This window comes from Pristis pectinata, chromosome 14 (genome assembly GCF_009764475.1).
Source record: "Pristis pectinata isolate sPriPec2 chromosome 14, sPriPec2.1.pri, whole genome shotgun sequence".
NCBI lineage: Eukaryota > Metazoa > Chordata > Chondrichthyes > Rhinopristiformes > Pristidae > Pristis > Pristis pectinata.
In genome coordinates this window covers 50,212,146-50,228,034 of record NC_067418.1, presented here as the reverse complement: position 1 = coordinate 50,228,034, position 15,889 = coordinate 50,212,146, and the positions used below count along the sequence as shown (strand labels likewise).

General features: G+C 49.5%; 1 protein-coding gene across 1 annotated transcript in view; it reads left to right on the top strand.

The window, feature by feature from the left end:
- LOC127578012 (mucin-6-like) overlaps window positions 1-15,889 on the top strand; it is a 68,521-nt gene that overhangs the window by 32,063 nt on the left and 20,569 nt on the right. The window contains exons 13-15 of the mRNA XM_052029717.1: window positions 6,226-6,367; window positions 7,453-7,563; window positions 13,703-13,888. Of these exons, the coding sequence (XP_051885677.1) occupies window positions 6,226-6,367; window positions 7,453-7,563; window positions 13,703-13,888 (439 nt within the window). The remainder of the gene's footprint in view (window positions 1-6,225; window positions 6,368-7,452; window positions 7,564-13,702; window positions 13,889-15,889) is intronic.

Below are 15,889 nucleotides of genomic sequence, written 5' to 3'. Positions count from 1 at the left end.
TGGCGACCAGAACTGTGCACAATACTCCGAGTGTGGTCTAACCAACGTTTTGTACAACTGTAACATGACACCCCAACTCTTGTAGGGTGCCACTGTCGAATTCGGTCAGAGAGAAGACTCAAAAGGCCACTGTTCTCGTTCAATCTCTTTATTACTTGATCCGAGGAGAGAGCACCAAGCCAGGCACCTATGCCCCGGACTGGGTGGTCTCTGAGATACATTGATCTACATACATTCTTATACTTTTTCAGAGGTGCAAACAATTACAGTACAAGGAATGATCATGCATTAGTCAGGCAGCATGGCACTTATTTTCTACATCGTGATTGGTTACAGACAAAGGAATTTACTTAAAAAAGTTACTAAAGCTAAGTTCCTTAATCTTTTCAGACCATCTTGTTCCACCGGTTATCTTTGTATACATAAGGTTTCTCATGGTGGGCTCAGGCTCAGTTTAGTGGAGCAAGAGTCAATTGTGCAGACTTGCTGAGACAGGAACTGATTGTACTGGTATTATCATACCTCAAGGCTGCAGAAAACTAGCTGAAGCAAGCAAAATCTCTGGAGCAAGGCACTGCAAAGCAAAGCACAGCTATTTCAAGCAGTCTATTACAGCCATAGTGATGTACCCTTTAATTCATGTCTCAGGGCTCACAATCTGTTACTCTCCTAACCTTTCCTTATACCTTATACACATTCTCACCACAGCCAATGGAGGCAAGCAGGCCCAACGCCTTCTTCACCGACCTGTCTACTTGTGTCGCCACTTTCAGGGAACTACATACCTGTACTGCAAGGTCTTTCTGTTCAACAGCATGCCCCAGAGCACTCCCATTCACTGTATATATGTTCTGCCCTGGTTTAAATTCCAAAATACATCACTTTGCACTAGTCAGATATAAATTCCATCTGTAATTCCTTTGCCCACTTTCCCAGTTGATCAATGTCCCTTTGTAACCTGAGACAAGTTTCTTCATTGTCCACTATACCACTGATTTTGGTAGCATTCACAAACTTACTAATCATACAAGAGAAACAAAGGACGGCTGATGCTGGAATCTAGATGAAAACCACAATGATGCTGGAGGCACTCAGCAGGCCAGGCAGCATCCGTGGAGAAAAGCAGGCGGTCAACGTTTCAGGGTCAGGACCCTTCTTCAGGACTGAAGATAGGGAAAGGGGGAAGCCCGATATATAGGAGGGAAAAGCAGAGCAGTGATAGGTGGACAGAAGAGGGGAGGCGGGGTGGGCACAGGGTGGTGATAGGTGGATGCAGGTAAAAGACAGTGATGGGCAGGTGTGGGGGAGGAGGGGAGAGCAGATCCACCGGGGGGTGGGTCAAAGGTAAGGAGAGAGGGGGAAAAAAGGGGGCTAGAAAAAAGAGATAGGCTAGGAAAGGGAGGAAGAGAAGAAACATGGTGGGGGGGGTGGGGAAGGGGGGTGGGGATTACTTAAAGTGGGGGAATTCAATGTTCGTGCCGTCAGGCTGCAAGGTTCCAAGATGGAAAATGAGGAGCTGTTCCTCCAGTTTGCGCTTGGAATTCTCCCGGCAGTGGAGGAGGCCGAGGACGGACATATCAGTGATAGTGTGGGAGGGGGAGTTGAAGTGACCGGCAACGGCGAGATGTAGGTCGCGGTTACGGATGGAGCGCAGGTGTTGTGTGAAACGGTCACCCAGTCTGCTCCTCTACATTGGTGAGACCCATCTTCTGTCCACCTATCACTGGTCTGCTTTTCCCTCCTATATATCGGGCTTCCCCCTTTCCCTATCTTCACCCCTGAAGAAAGGTCCTGACCCAAAACGTTGACTGGCACACCCTCATGTGTCCTGAACATTCATTCCCTCCACCGCCAGCTCACTGTAGCTGTAATGAGACCCATCTACAAAATGCACAATGTAACTGTGGTAACTCCTCCAGTGCCTCCAAACCCACAACCTCTACCAGCAAGAAGGACTAGGGCAACACCTGCATCGGAACACCAAAACCTTCCATTTCTCCTCCAAACTGCCCATCTTTCTGACCTGGAAATATATCCCCTGCCCTTAATTACTGCTGGGTCTGAATGGTGGAACTCCCCTCCTCATCAGCACTGTGGGAGCACCTTCACCAGAAGGACTGCGGCAGTTCCAGAAGAGGGCTCATCACAACCTTCGCAAGGGCAATTAGGGCAATAAATGCCGGCCTTGCCAATGACGTCCAGATCCTGGAAAATGAATAAGTAAAACCAAAAATGCAGAGCTCAAACTATGTCATAGACTCATACCTCACGAAACAGGCTCTTGGTCCATACTGACCAAGATGTCCATGCTAGCTAATCCCATTTGCCAGTGTTTGGCTCATAACCTTATAAACATTTTCTATCCATGTACCTGTCCAGCTGTCCTTTAAAAATTGTTAGTGTACCTGCCTCTACCACTTCCTCTGGCAGCTCATTCCACATACACACACACCACCCTTTGTGTAAAAAAATAGTTGCCCCTCAAGTTCCTATTAAATCAACCTCTCCCTATAACTCAGTCCCTCAAGTTCTGGCAACATCCTTGTAAATCTTTTCTGCACCCTTTCGTATAGCAGGGTGACCGAAAATGAACACAATACTTGAAGTGTGGCCTAACCAGCGTCCTGTACAATTGCACCATGACCTCCCAACTTCTATACTCAATGCTCTGACTTATGAAGGCCAGTGTGCCAAACTACTTCTTCACCACCCTGTCTACCTGTGACTCCACTTTCAGGGAACTATGTACCTGAACTCCAAGGTCTCTCTATTCTACAACACTTCTCAGGGCCCTGCCGTTCACTGAAAAAGTCCTTCCTACCTTGATTTGACTTTCCTAAATGCAGCACCTCGTACTTATCTGAATTAAACTCCATTTGCCATTCCTCAGCCCACTTACTCAGCTGATCAAGATACCCCAGTAATTTTTGATAACCTTCTTCACCGTCCACTGTACCATCTATTTTAGTGTCATTTGCAAACTTACTAACCCTGCCTTGTACATTCTTGTCCAAATCGTTGATATAGATAACAAACAGCAATGGGCCCAGCACCGAGCCCTGGGGAACACCACTGGTCACGGGCCTCCAGTCTGAGAAACGACCTTCCACCATCCCCCTCTGCCTCCTGTCATTAAGCCAATTGTGTATCCAATTAGCCAGCTCTCCCTGGATTCCACGCGATCTAACCTTCCAGAGCAGCCTGCCATGTGGAACCTTATCAAAGACCTTACTAAAGTCCATATAGACCACGTCTACCACCTTGCCCTCATTAAGTTTGTAAGAGATGATCTCCCCTGCACAAAGCCATGCTGACTACCCCTAATCAACCCGTCTTTCTGGAATCATGTACACCTTATCCCTCAGAATCCTCTCCAGTAACTTACCTACCACATATGTTAGACTTGCTGGTCTATAGTTCCCAGGATTTTCTTTGCCGCCCTTCTTAAATAAAGGCACAATGTTCACTACCCGGTCTACCAGGACCTCACCCATGGCTAACGAAGATGCAAGTATCTCAACCTGGTCAGGCCCTAGAGATTTGTCTACCTTCATAGATTTTAAGACATCCAGCACATCCTCTACTGTAATGTGGACTATCTCCAAGACGTCCCTATTAACTTTCCCTAGTTCCAAAGTCTTCATATCTTTCTCTACGGTAAAAGCAGAGAAACACTCATTGAGGACTTCCCCCATCTCCTGCAGCTCCACACAAAGATGACCACTTTGGTCTTTGAGGGGCCCTATTCTCTCTCTAGTCACTCTTTTCCCCCTAATATACTGACAAAACCTCTTTGGATTCTCCTTAATCTTCACTGCCAAAGCATCTCATGCCCCCTTTCTGCCCTCCTGATTTCTTTCTTGAGTACACTAGTGCGTCCCCTACACTCCTCCAGGTTTCACCTGATTCCAGCCGCCTGTACCTGACCCACGCCTCCTTTATCCTGGCTAGGGCCTCAATATCCCTGGTCATCCAGGGTTCCCTACTCCCACCAACCTTGCCCTTCATTCTAACAGGAACATACAGACCTTGAGCTCTCACTATCTCACCTTTAAAAGCCTCCCACTTGCCGGAGGTCCCTTTGCCGGCAAACAACCTACTCCGATCAAGCTCCTGTCTCAAACCATCCAAACTCGCCTTGCCCCAATTTAGAACTTGAACCTGTGGACCAGTTCTTCCCCTTTCCATAACTATCTTAAAACTAATAGCACTATGGTCACTGGGCCCAAAGTGCTCTTCCGCTGTCACCTCAGTCACTTGCTCCACCCTAAGCACTGCCCTCTCACTAGTAGGGCCCTCTATATCCAGCCTGAGGAAACTTTCCTGAACACGCTTCACAAATTCCATCCCATCTGAGCCCTTAACAGTATGGCAGTCCCAGTCTGTGTTAAGAGGGTTAAAGTCCCCCACTGTATCAACCCTATTAGTCTTGTGACCCTCCACAATCTCCCTGTATACTTATTCCTCTAATTCCTGTTGACTGTTTGGGGGCCTATAGTACAATCCCAACAAGACGATCAACCCCTCCTCATTTCTCAGTTCCACCTATAAAGCCTCACTGGACAATTCCTCAGTAATTTCACCTCAGACGACTGCCATAATGATCCCCTTCATCAGAAATGTAACTGCCCCTCCTCTCTTTCCTCCACCTCTATCCCACCTACAGCACCTGTACCCTGGAACATTTGGCTGCCAGTCCTGTCCCTCCCTTACCCATGTTTCTGTAACGGCGATAATATCCCACTCGCACATGGCTATCCATGCCCTGAGTTCATACACCTAACCTGTCAGACATTCTGCATTGAAACAAATGCAATTTAAACCAATAGACTTTCCTTGCTCGCTGCCGTACTCCTGCCTGTCTCTTCTGTTCAACTTGTTAACGCTGACCTTTGTATCACATTCCAGCTTCTAACTGGCCTCCCTGCTGCTTAGGATCCCATCCCCTGCCAATCTAGTTTAAACCCTCCCTAGCAGCACTAGCCAATCTACCCACCGAGGTATTGGTCCACCCTGCTGATGTGTGTGTGGTTTACCACGTATTTGTGTGGTTTATTCAAGGGCTGTTTACACATTGCCTGTCTGGAACTTTCTACAAAACATTATGCGACCCAGACAGCAGTCACTTGACACAGTCCTGAAAGGGGCTACAGTCATAATACCTATTGTTCACAACCAATCGTACAGTTACTACAAGTACCAACACTTCAGCTCCTCAGTTTCCTGTGTCTGCCAGGCACTTAAGATAAGATCTCTTTATTAGTCACATATACATTGAAACACACAGTGAAATGCATCTTTTGCATAGAGTGTTCTGGGGGCAGCCGCAAGTGTCGCCACGCTTCCGGCGCCAACTTCCTAACCCGTACGTCATTGGAATGTGGGAAGAAACCAGAGCACCCAGAGAAAACCCACACAGATACAGGGAGAATGTACAAACTCCTTATAGACAGCGGCCGCAATTGAACCCGGGTCGCTGGTGCTGTAATAGCGTTACGCTAACCGCTACACGACCGTGCCTGGCACTCAAATATTTGGCAGTCAAATAGTCTTTGGAACTGTTGATTCTCAAAGTCATTCACATGATTTCTTTGTAAATTCCCCTGTTAAAATCCATGCAGGCCTGAAGCTTGCCTTTTCTCTATAAACATTCTGCAAGATAGGGCCAGCAGTCTCTGTCGATGGTTAACAAGTATGTCCAAGGTATAGAAGGCTTCAGAAACCGGTGTAAAATTTGCATTGGTACAGAAGGTAGAATATTTAGATTGACGTGACCAGAGAAGAATGTTGAAATGGCAGAATTATTAATAGTGAATGTTCTAATCATCCTTAAACGGATCTGTACTTCATTTTTCACTTGGACAGAGTGCAAATAGCACCTCTTTAAGGCTTTTTAATGTTGTGTTTTGCCTAAGGTTTGGCCCTCCCATGGCCTTCCCTCTCCCTTTGTGACCTTCTCCAGCCCTACAACCAAGATATCTGCCTTCCTCCAACTCTGGTCCCTGCTCATTCCCAAATAAAAATTCCATAAGATTTTCCGATGTCAAGCCCAGGCTCCAGCAACGTCTGCTTCACTCTCTCTGGCTCTGTATCCTCCTCCAAAATTTTCATTATTTATCCCAATTTCTTCATAGTCACTCATTTCCAGATTTTATGATGATCCCTAGGATGTTGCTATGTTGAAGGTGGCTGTTGGTGTTGAATGGCTCTCTGTTTTCTTAACAGCTTTTGTGCCAGAGGAAAGTGGAATTGCCAAGGGAGTGCATTGTGTCCTTCAACGTGTATGGTTCATGGAGAAGGTCATATCACCACATTTGATAGGAAGCAATATGTGTTTGATGGGAACTGCGAATACATCTTAGTTCAGGTAAAATTGAAGCTTATTCAGTACTTTTCTCAGTAAATCAATCAAACTTCCTTCCTAAAGGATACAAGATAGTCTCAAATGGCTAATTCAAATGGATGTTCTGTTTATAAGTGTTCACCAACAGTCAGCTAGAGGGCCTTTAAAACTAAGACCAAATTGCGTTTAAGTTGGTAAATTTGATAAGCTGGTTTGTTATCATTACTCACTGCTTGCACATTTTTATTTAGAACATAGAACATAGGAAAACCTAAAGCACAATTCAGGCCCTTTGGCCCACAGAGGAATTACTAGGCTTACCCATAGCCCTCTATTTTTCTAAGCTCCATGTACCTATCCAAAAGTCTCTTAAAAGACCCTATCGTATCCGCCTCCACCACCGTTTCCGGCAGCCCATTCCACACACTCACCACTCTCTGAGTAAAAAACTTACCCCTGACATCTCCTCTATATCTACTCCCAGCACCTTAAACCTGAGTCCTCTTGTGGCCACCATTTCAGCCCTGGGGAAAAGCCTCTGACTATCTACCCTATCAATGCCTCTCATCATCTTATACACCTCTATCAGGTCCCCCCTCATCCTCCGTCTCTCCAAGAAGAAAAGGCCAAGTTCCCTCAACCCGTTTTCATAAGGCATGCTCCCCAATCCAGGCAGCATCCTTGTAAATCTCTTCTGCACCCTTTCTATGGCTTCCACATCTTTCCTGTAGTGAGGCGACCAGAACTGAGCACAGTACTCCAAGTGGGCTCTGGCCAGGGTCCTACATAGCTGCAACATTACCTCTTGGCTCCTAAATTCAATTCCACGATTGATGAAGGACAATACAATATTTCTATCAAGGTTTACTAGATAGTAAGAAGCACCCCGACCCTGTGATCGAGGTTAATTATCGCAGAATAAGACATCATTTCAAATTGACATTTTGATGCATTTTATGGACGTGTGGCATATCATTCAGTGTAATTCACCTCCAAGTTATTGAGGATAGGTCTTAAATTCTCCTAGCTTTTAAGCTATTTTGTCGTTTGCTGTACCTATAAATATATACAATTTAAATTAAAAATGTTTAATTGAATTCTTCCTCCAGGATGCTTGTTCTGCCATGTTCACACAGCCATCATTCAAGATAGTGGCAGAATATGTCATTTGTAGCCGCTTAAAAACAGTTTGCACCAAAGCGATAAAGGTGTACTTCAAGGTAATTCGTATTTCATGCTTTCAATTGATCAATTTTACATAATCTTTCGAATGACAATAAATGTTACATAATATCTTTAACACAATCAGCTATTCGCGATTCATTACATATTTTAAAATGGCTGCATTGGCATATAATTGATGCTTTCTGCAATATTTACCTGTTACTAATTAGAGGGACCTTGGTGTATTTGCCTTCATTGGCCAGGGCATAGAATATAAAGGCAAAGAGGTTATGGTGCAACTTCAGGAAACATTGTTTAGGCCACAGCTGAAGTACTACGTGCAGTTCTGGTCACCACACTATAGGAAGGGTGCGGTAGCGCTGGAGAGGGTGCAGAGGAGGTTCACCAGGTTGCCTGGGATGGAGTGAGGAGAGAATGGATAGGCTGGGTTTGTTTTCCTTGAAGCAGAGGAGGCTGAGGGTGTATCTGATAGAGATGTACAAAATTATGTGGGGCGTGGATAGGGTACAGTCAGAAACTCTTCCCCATAACAGAGCTGTACAAAATCAGACAGCATAGGTTTAGGACAGGGGATAGGAGGCTTAGAAGGGTTCTGAGGAAGAATTCTTTCACACAGAGGATGGTTGGAATCTGGATCACACTGACTGTGGAATGCACGCTATCAGCTTCAACAAGGTAGTACTGTTTACCACCCCAAGGTGTGTCTGTGTTCTTTTTGAAGTGTGACCACTAAGATCCAAATCCTTGTACGCCTCGGGCCTTTGATTTCTTTGGCCTCTGTGCCAAGGGAATCTGAAAACTGAGAACAGAGCAAACAATTGGCCACGAGACAGGCTTCTCATCTCACCTTGTTCCCATGGCATTGATGCTGCGGATTATTGTGAACTCATGGTGATGCATCCACCAATATGATATATATTATAGTATTGTAGCTACCGGCATTGAACCAGCTCCCGACATCGCGACGTCGTCGGAGGCCCCGATCCCGGATGGCGTGGGGCCCTCCTTCTTCCCCAGCATTGGGCTGGGAAAGCCCGCACGCAGGAAGGTCAGGTGACATGTGCGTGACGTCAGCGCGGGAACTGTAGCGCGGGAACTGCTCAACTATTAAAGGCACACCGCGCCCCAGTCGGCATTAGACCTTCAATTTCGAAACCAGCGACTCTGTGTCTTGATTTGGTAGTGTGTAGCTAGCCACTACATTGGTGACCCCGACAGGCCCAAACGTTTTTGGACCCACGATGTCTGCACAGCAAGAGGTACAGGCAGTAGCCCTTAAACTGCCCACCTTCTGGACCCTCCGGCCCAGTGTCTGGTTTGACCAGGCCGAGGCCCAGTTCCAGGTTTGCCAGATCACCAGGGACGACACCAAGTACTATTACGTGGTGGGCGCCCTCGACCAAGACACCGCCGCCCAGGTTGAGGATTTCACCCAGGCGCCCCCGGAGGAGGAGAAGTACGATAAGTTCAAGACTCTCCTCCTCAAGACCTTCGGCCTTTCCCGACGCGAGCGAGCCTCCCGCCTCCTCCACCTCGATGGGTTGGGCGACAGGCCCCCCTCCGCACTGAATGAGATGTTGGCCCTGGCAGACGGGCATAAGCCCTGCCTGCTGTTTGAGCAGATCTTCCTGGAGAAGTTACCCGACGACATCCACCCGCTCCTGGCGGATGCCGATTTCAGCGACCCCCGGAAGGTGGCCGCCCGAGCGGATGTCCTTTGGCGGGCGAAAAAGGAGAGCGGGGCGTCCATCGAGCGCGTTGCCACGCCACATACCCAGCGGCCCAGCAGGCCAGACCCGGCGATCGAACGCCCCCCACCCGCCAGGTCCGAGGCACCGACCGACCAATGGTGTTTCTACCACTGGCGGTGGGGTGCAGATGCCCGCAGATGCCGGCCACCATGCCGGTTTCCGGGAAATGCCAGGGCCAGCCGCCGCTGATGGCTACGGCGCCTGGCCACCTGGATAGCCTCTTGCATGTGTGGGACAGGCGTTCCGGACGTTGGTTCCTAGTGGACACCGGAGCTGAAGTCAGCGTCGTGCCTCCCAACGGCCGTGAGATTCGCAACTGTACACCAGGACCCACCCTCAGAGCTGCCAACGGCAGCACCATTCAGAACTTTGGCACCCGGTTGGTACACCTCCGGTTCGGCACCTGCGACTTTACTTGGAGGTTCATCCTGGACGCCGTCGCGCAACCACTCCTTGGGGCTGACTTCCTTCGAGCCAACAGTCTGCCGGTTGACCTGCGGGGTAAGCGTTTGGTACATGCCAGGACCTTCCAAATGTTCTCGTTGGGTGAGGCCAAGCTGCCGGCCCCACACCTCGACTCCGTCACCACATCAACCAACGAGTTTGCCAGGGTCCTGGCAGAGTTCCCGTCCATATTAACGCCCCAGTTCTCCACCACCTTGCCCAAGCATGGCGTCCAGCACCACATCCCCACCCAGGGCCCTCCCCTCCACGCCCGCACCCGGCGGCTACCCCCAGGCAAGTTCCACCTCGCGAAGGAGGAATTCAGAAAAATGGAGGAGCTGGGGATCATCTGCAGTTCGGACAGCCCATGGGCCTCTCCTCTACACATGGTCCCCAAGGCAGCCGGAGGCTGGCGGTCCTGTGGCGGTTACCGACGCCTCAACGACATCACTACCCCAGACCGGTACCCCGTGCCGCACATTCAGGACTTTGCTGCCAACCTACATGGGCGGTCCATTTTTCCCAAGGACGACCTCGTCTGCGGGTATCACCAGATCCCAGTGCATTCCGTGGACATTCCGAAGATGGCGCTGATCACACCTTTCGGCCTCTTTGAATTAGTCTGGATGCCCTTTGGTCTCAAGAACACTGCTCAGTCCTTCCAATGACTCATGGACGCAGTCAGGCGCGAGCTTGACTTCGCCTTCATATACCTTGACGACATCTTGATTGCCAGCAACAGCTGCCAGGAACATTTCACGCACCCCCGCCAACTCTTTTCTCGCCTGAAGGATTTCGGCCTGAGCGTCAACCCAGCCAAATACCAATTCCGGCTGGAGACAATTGATTTCCTGGGTCATCGGATCGACAAACACGGTGCCTCGCCCCTGCCTGTGAAGGTCGATGCCATCCGCCATTTCGCCAGACCCACCTCCATCAAGGGCCTGCAGGAATTCCTCGGTATGGTAAAATTTTATCACCGGTTCATACCATCCGCGGCCCGCATCATGCGCCCGTTGTTTGCTCTCCTGTCGGGCGAAAGCAAGGACATTGTTTGGTCGGAAGAGGCTCACACCGCGTTCATCGAAACCAAGCAGGCCTTGGCAGACGCGGTCATGTTGGTGCATCCTTGCATGGACGTCCCGACTGCCCTCACGGTCGACGCCTCCAGCACAGTGGTCGGAGCCGTGCTAGAACAGCTTATCAAAGGGCGTTGGCAATGGCTGGTGTTCTTCAGCAGGTACCTTCGACCACCAGAGCTCAAATATAGCGCCTTCGACCGCGAGCTGTTGGCGTTGTACCTGGCCATCAGACACTTCTGATACTCCTTGGAGGGCAGGCCATTTACAGCTTTCACCGACCACAAGCCGTTGACCTTCGCCTTCAACAAGGTCTCAGATCCCTGGTCAGCAGGGCAGCAGCGGCACTTGTCGTACGTCTCAGAGTACACCACTGACGTCCGCCATCTGTTGGGGAAAGAGAACGTGGTCGCGGATGCACTATCACGGTCCACCATCCAAGTTTTATCCCAGGGGGTGGATTTCGGCGCCTTAGCGGAGGCACAGCGAACGGACATGGACATGCCCAGCTATCGCACCGCAGTCTCGGGCCTGCAACTGCAAGACCTACTGGTAGGCCCCGGTGAGCACACCCTGCTCTGCGATATCTCCACAGGTAGACCCGGCTCCATTGTGCCAGCTGCCTGGCGCAGACGGGTGTTTGATGCCATCCACGGCCTCGCACACCCATCCATCTGGACTACTGTCCGGATGGTGTCCGACAAGTTCGTCTGGCATTGCCTGTGTAAACAGGTTTCCGAATGGGCCCGGTCCTGCACTCACTGCCAGACCTCGAAAGTACAGCAGCACGTCAAGGCCCCCTTGCAGGATTTTCAGCCTACCCGCCAGAGGTTCGACCATATCCATGTCGACCTGGTCGGCCCCCTCCCAGTCTCCCGAGGAGCGCGGTACCTCCTCACGATTGTCGACCATTTTACCCGCTGGCCTGAAGCCATTCCCCTTGCAGACACCTCCACCCAGTCCTGCGCACGGGCCCTTTTGTCAACTTGGGTGGCCCGTTTCAGTGTCCCGGCACATATCACTTCCGACAGGGGAGCTCAATTCACCTCCGGCCTGTGGTCTGCCATCACCGACTTGTGGGGTTCCCGGATCCACCTCACCACTGCCTATCACCTGCAATCCAATGGGCTGGTGGAGAGGTTCCATTGCCACCTGAAGTCAGCACTCATGGCCCGCCTTAAGGGGCCCAACTGGGTAGACGAACTCCCCTGGGTCCTGCTGGGGATACGCACCGCGCCAAGAGGACCTGCATGCCTCGTTCGCGGAGATGGTCTACGGAACGCCCTTAGTCGTCCCGAGCGAGTTGCTACCAGCCCCTCGGGGGCCAGAGGAAGGACCTACCGCGGCGCTCGACCAGCTGCGCGACCGGCTTGGAAACCTGGTCCTGATTCCCACCTCACGGCACGGACAGGTCCCGGCCCGTATGCCAACTTCCCTCCAAGACTGTAAGTTTGTCTTCGTCAGGAGGGGTGCGGACCGATCACCGCTGCAACGGCCGTACGAAGGACAGTTCTGGGTCGTCAGGAACAATGGAACTACGTTCGTGCTGGACATTGGGGGGCGTGAGGAGGTGTTTACGGTTGACCGGCTGAAGCCAGCTCATTTAGACTCGGACCAGCCCGTGGTGGTACAGCGAGCGCGGCGCAGGGGCAGGCCACCCAAGTCATAGTTTCTTTAATTCTGGTTTTCGCGACAGTATTGCCGGTTCTGGGGGGGGGGGGGCACGGGGGGTTATGTAGCGACTCTCCGCACCGGCATCGAACCGGCTCCCGATATCGCGACGTCGTCGGAGGCCCCGATCCAAGATTGTGGGGCCCTCCTTCTTCCCCAGCGTTGGGCTGGGAAAGCCCCCACGCGGGAAGGTCAGGTGACATGCGCGTGACGTCAGCGCGGGAACTGTAGCGTGGGAATTGCTCAGCTATTAAAGGCGCACCGCGCCCCAGTCGTCATTAGACCTTCGATTTCGAAACCAGCGACTCTGTGTCTTGATTTGGTAGTGTGTAGCTAGCCGCTACAGTATCTTGAATATATATTAGTACTGTCATTGATATTGTACAGCAGATAGTTTGCATTGAAAATATAAGTCTGTGCTATCAGCATCCTGCCTTAACCATGACACTTAGGGTATTGCATGTTAAGTGTTGACTGTATTTCAGTCATCTCTGTGCAAAGTGTGTAGGTTCAAATCTCAGAGACCTGAACGCAAAGTCTCATCGAACACATTACCCAGCTTACGACAGGATTCTGTTCCTGATAACTGTTTGTAACCCAAAAAGTTTGCAAGTTTGGAAATGCAGCTGCCCTGGAATATACTTAAATAAAAACACAGGCCAACCAAGGGCAACGTGTAGTTAAATGAGGGCGTTTAACTCAACCATTCAGATTTCTCTGCAAGATGCAATGATATTGCCAGGAACCGAGTTCCCACACAGCAAGAGCTGCCTGCAGCCCCTCAGCAACAGGCAAATCCATCCCGCCGGTCTCCCAAACACTCATTCATGTGTACGAGCTGTACGTAAATCAGGTGTTCCTAACCTGGGGAGGACCTGTAGGGGATTGCTAGGGGAAGATGGCATATTCAGAGGTGCTATTGATTTGGATGAGGAGATAAATGAGACGACCATCTTCCCTCTTCAATTGACCTCTGGACTCACGGTGCCAATTTTCAGCAGAATTTCCCTGATGTCAAACCCAATGTAAAGCTCTGAAGCATCCACCTTTTTATACACTGCAGATAGTGGGATCAGGCTGTGTGCATCTGATATGAGAACAGTAACTACACCAGAAATACTTACGTATTTTTCCTACATGCAGGTGTTTACTTATGAAAAGTAGTGGAATTATGGTTTGTTGTCATCTGTAATCAGATGCATTAATACAATCGACTGTTATTTTTCCAGGACTTTCTAATCAAGATGACAGATGCCACTTACAAGGTCATACCTGAGAGTGCTGTCGGGAAATTCACTGTGATTCGCAACCAGATGTATCTCACATTTTACTTCGGAGATCCTGAAACTCTTCAGCTAATAGTAACATGGAATTTAAAAATGAACACTTACATACAAATTGTTGGATCATTAAAGGTAAGATCTCTTTATCAGTCACATGTACATCAAAACACATAGTGAAATGCACCTTTTGCGTAGAGTGTTCTGGGGGCAGCCCGAAAGTGTCGCCGCGCTCCTGGCACCAACATAGCACGCCCACAACTTCCTAACCCGTACGTCTTTGGAATGTGGGAGGAAACCGGAGCACCTGGAGGAAACCCACGCAGACACGGGGAGAACGTACAGACTCCTTACAGACAGTGGCCGGAATTGAACCCAGGTCACTGGTGCCGTAATAGTGTTACACTAACTGCTGCCCCAATAGACTATATTTATACTTGTAGACATAAATGTGTTCACCTGCAGTTGGCATTTGGTGTAAACCTCATTCGCAGAAGTTAATTATAGACACCAGGTGAAGTTAGTTCGCAATCCATTTCTTCTTTGGATTTAAAAGGGTCTCAACTAAATGCAATTCTTTGGACATGGAATTCATTTGCCCAGTCTGCAGTGTCTGCATATAAACCCTTACTGCTTTGTAGTTGTCTTTACTGTCTGGCTGAATCCTGCAGCGGAGCAATTTGGAATTCAGTAGAAGAATAGTAATATCTAGAACACTACAGCACAGTACAGGCCCTTCAGCCCACCATGTTGTGCCGACCTCCATAAACCTACCCCATGATCAATCTAACCCTTCCTCCTACACAGCCCATAACCCTCCATTTTTCTTACATTCACATACCTGTCCAAGAGTCTTTTAAATGTCCCTAATGTATCAGCCTCTACCACCACCCCCAGCAGTGTGTTCCAGGCACCCACTGCTCTCTGTGTAAAAAACCTACCTGTGACACCTTCACTAAACTGTCCTCCATTCACCTTAAACAGATGTCCTCTGCTATTGGGCATTGCTGCCCTGGGAAAAAGGTGCTGGCTGTCCACTCGATCTATGCCCCTCATAATCTTATACACCTCTATCAATTTGCCCCTCCTCCTCCATCACTCCAAAGAGCAAAGCCCTAGCTCGCTCAACCATTCCTCATAGGGCACGTTCCCTATTCCAGGCAGCATCCTGGTAAATCTCCCCTGCACCCTCTCCAAAGCTTCCACATCCTTCCCATAATGAGGTGACCGGAACTGAACACAGTACTCTATAAGTGTGGTCTAACCAGAGTTTAGTAGAGCTGCAACATTACCTCACGGCCCTTGAATTCAGTCCCCTGACTAATGAAGGCCAACACACCATACGCCTTCTTAACCACCCTATCAACTTGTGTGGCAACTTTGAGGGATCTATGGACTCCGACCCCAAGATCCCTCGGTTCCTCCACACTGCTAAGAATCCTGCCATTAACCTTGTACTCCGCCTTCAAGTTTGATCTTCCAAAGTGTATCACTTCACATTTTTCCGGAACTCCATCTGCCACTTTTCCGCCCAACTCTGCATCCTGTCTATATCCTGTTGTAACCTAGATAACCTTCTACACTATCCACAACACTGCCAGCCTTCGTGTCATCTGCAAACTTACTAACACACCCCTCCACATCCTCATCCAAGTCATTTATAAAAATCACAAAGAGCAGGGGTCCCAGAACAGATCCCTGTGGAACACCACTGGTCACTGACCTCCAGGCAGAACACACTCCATCTACGACCACCCTCTGCCTTATGTGGGCGAGCCAATTCCGAATCCACGCAGCCAAGTCTCCGTGGATCCCACGCCTCATGACCTTCTGGATGAGCCTACCATGGGGAACCTTGTCAAACGCCTTACTACAATCCATCCACTGTTCTACCTTCATCAATTTGTTTTATCACCTCCTCGAAAAATTCAATTAGGCTCGTGAGGCACGACCTGCTCCTCACAAAGCCATGTTGACTATCCCTAATAAAACTACGCTTCTCCAAATGCTCATAAATCCTGTCCCTACTTATCCTCTCCAATAGTTTACCCACCACTGACGTAAGACTCGCTGGTCTATAATTTCCAGGATTATCTCTATTACCTTTCTTGAACAACGGAACAATATTTGCCACCC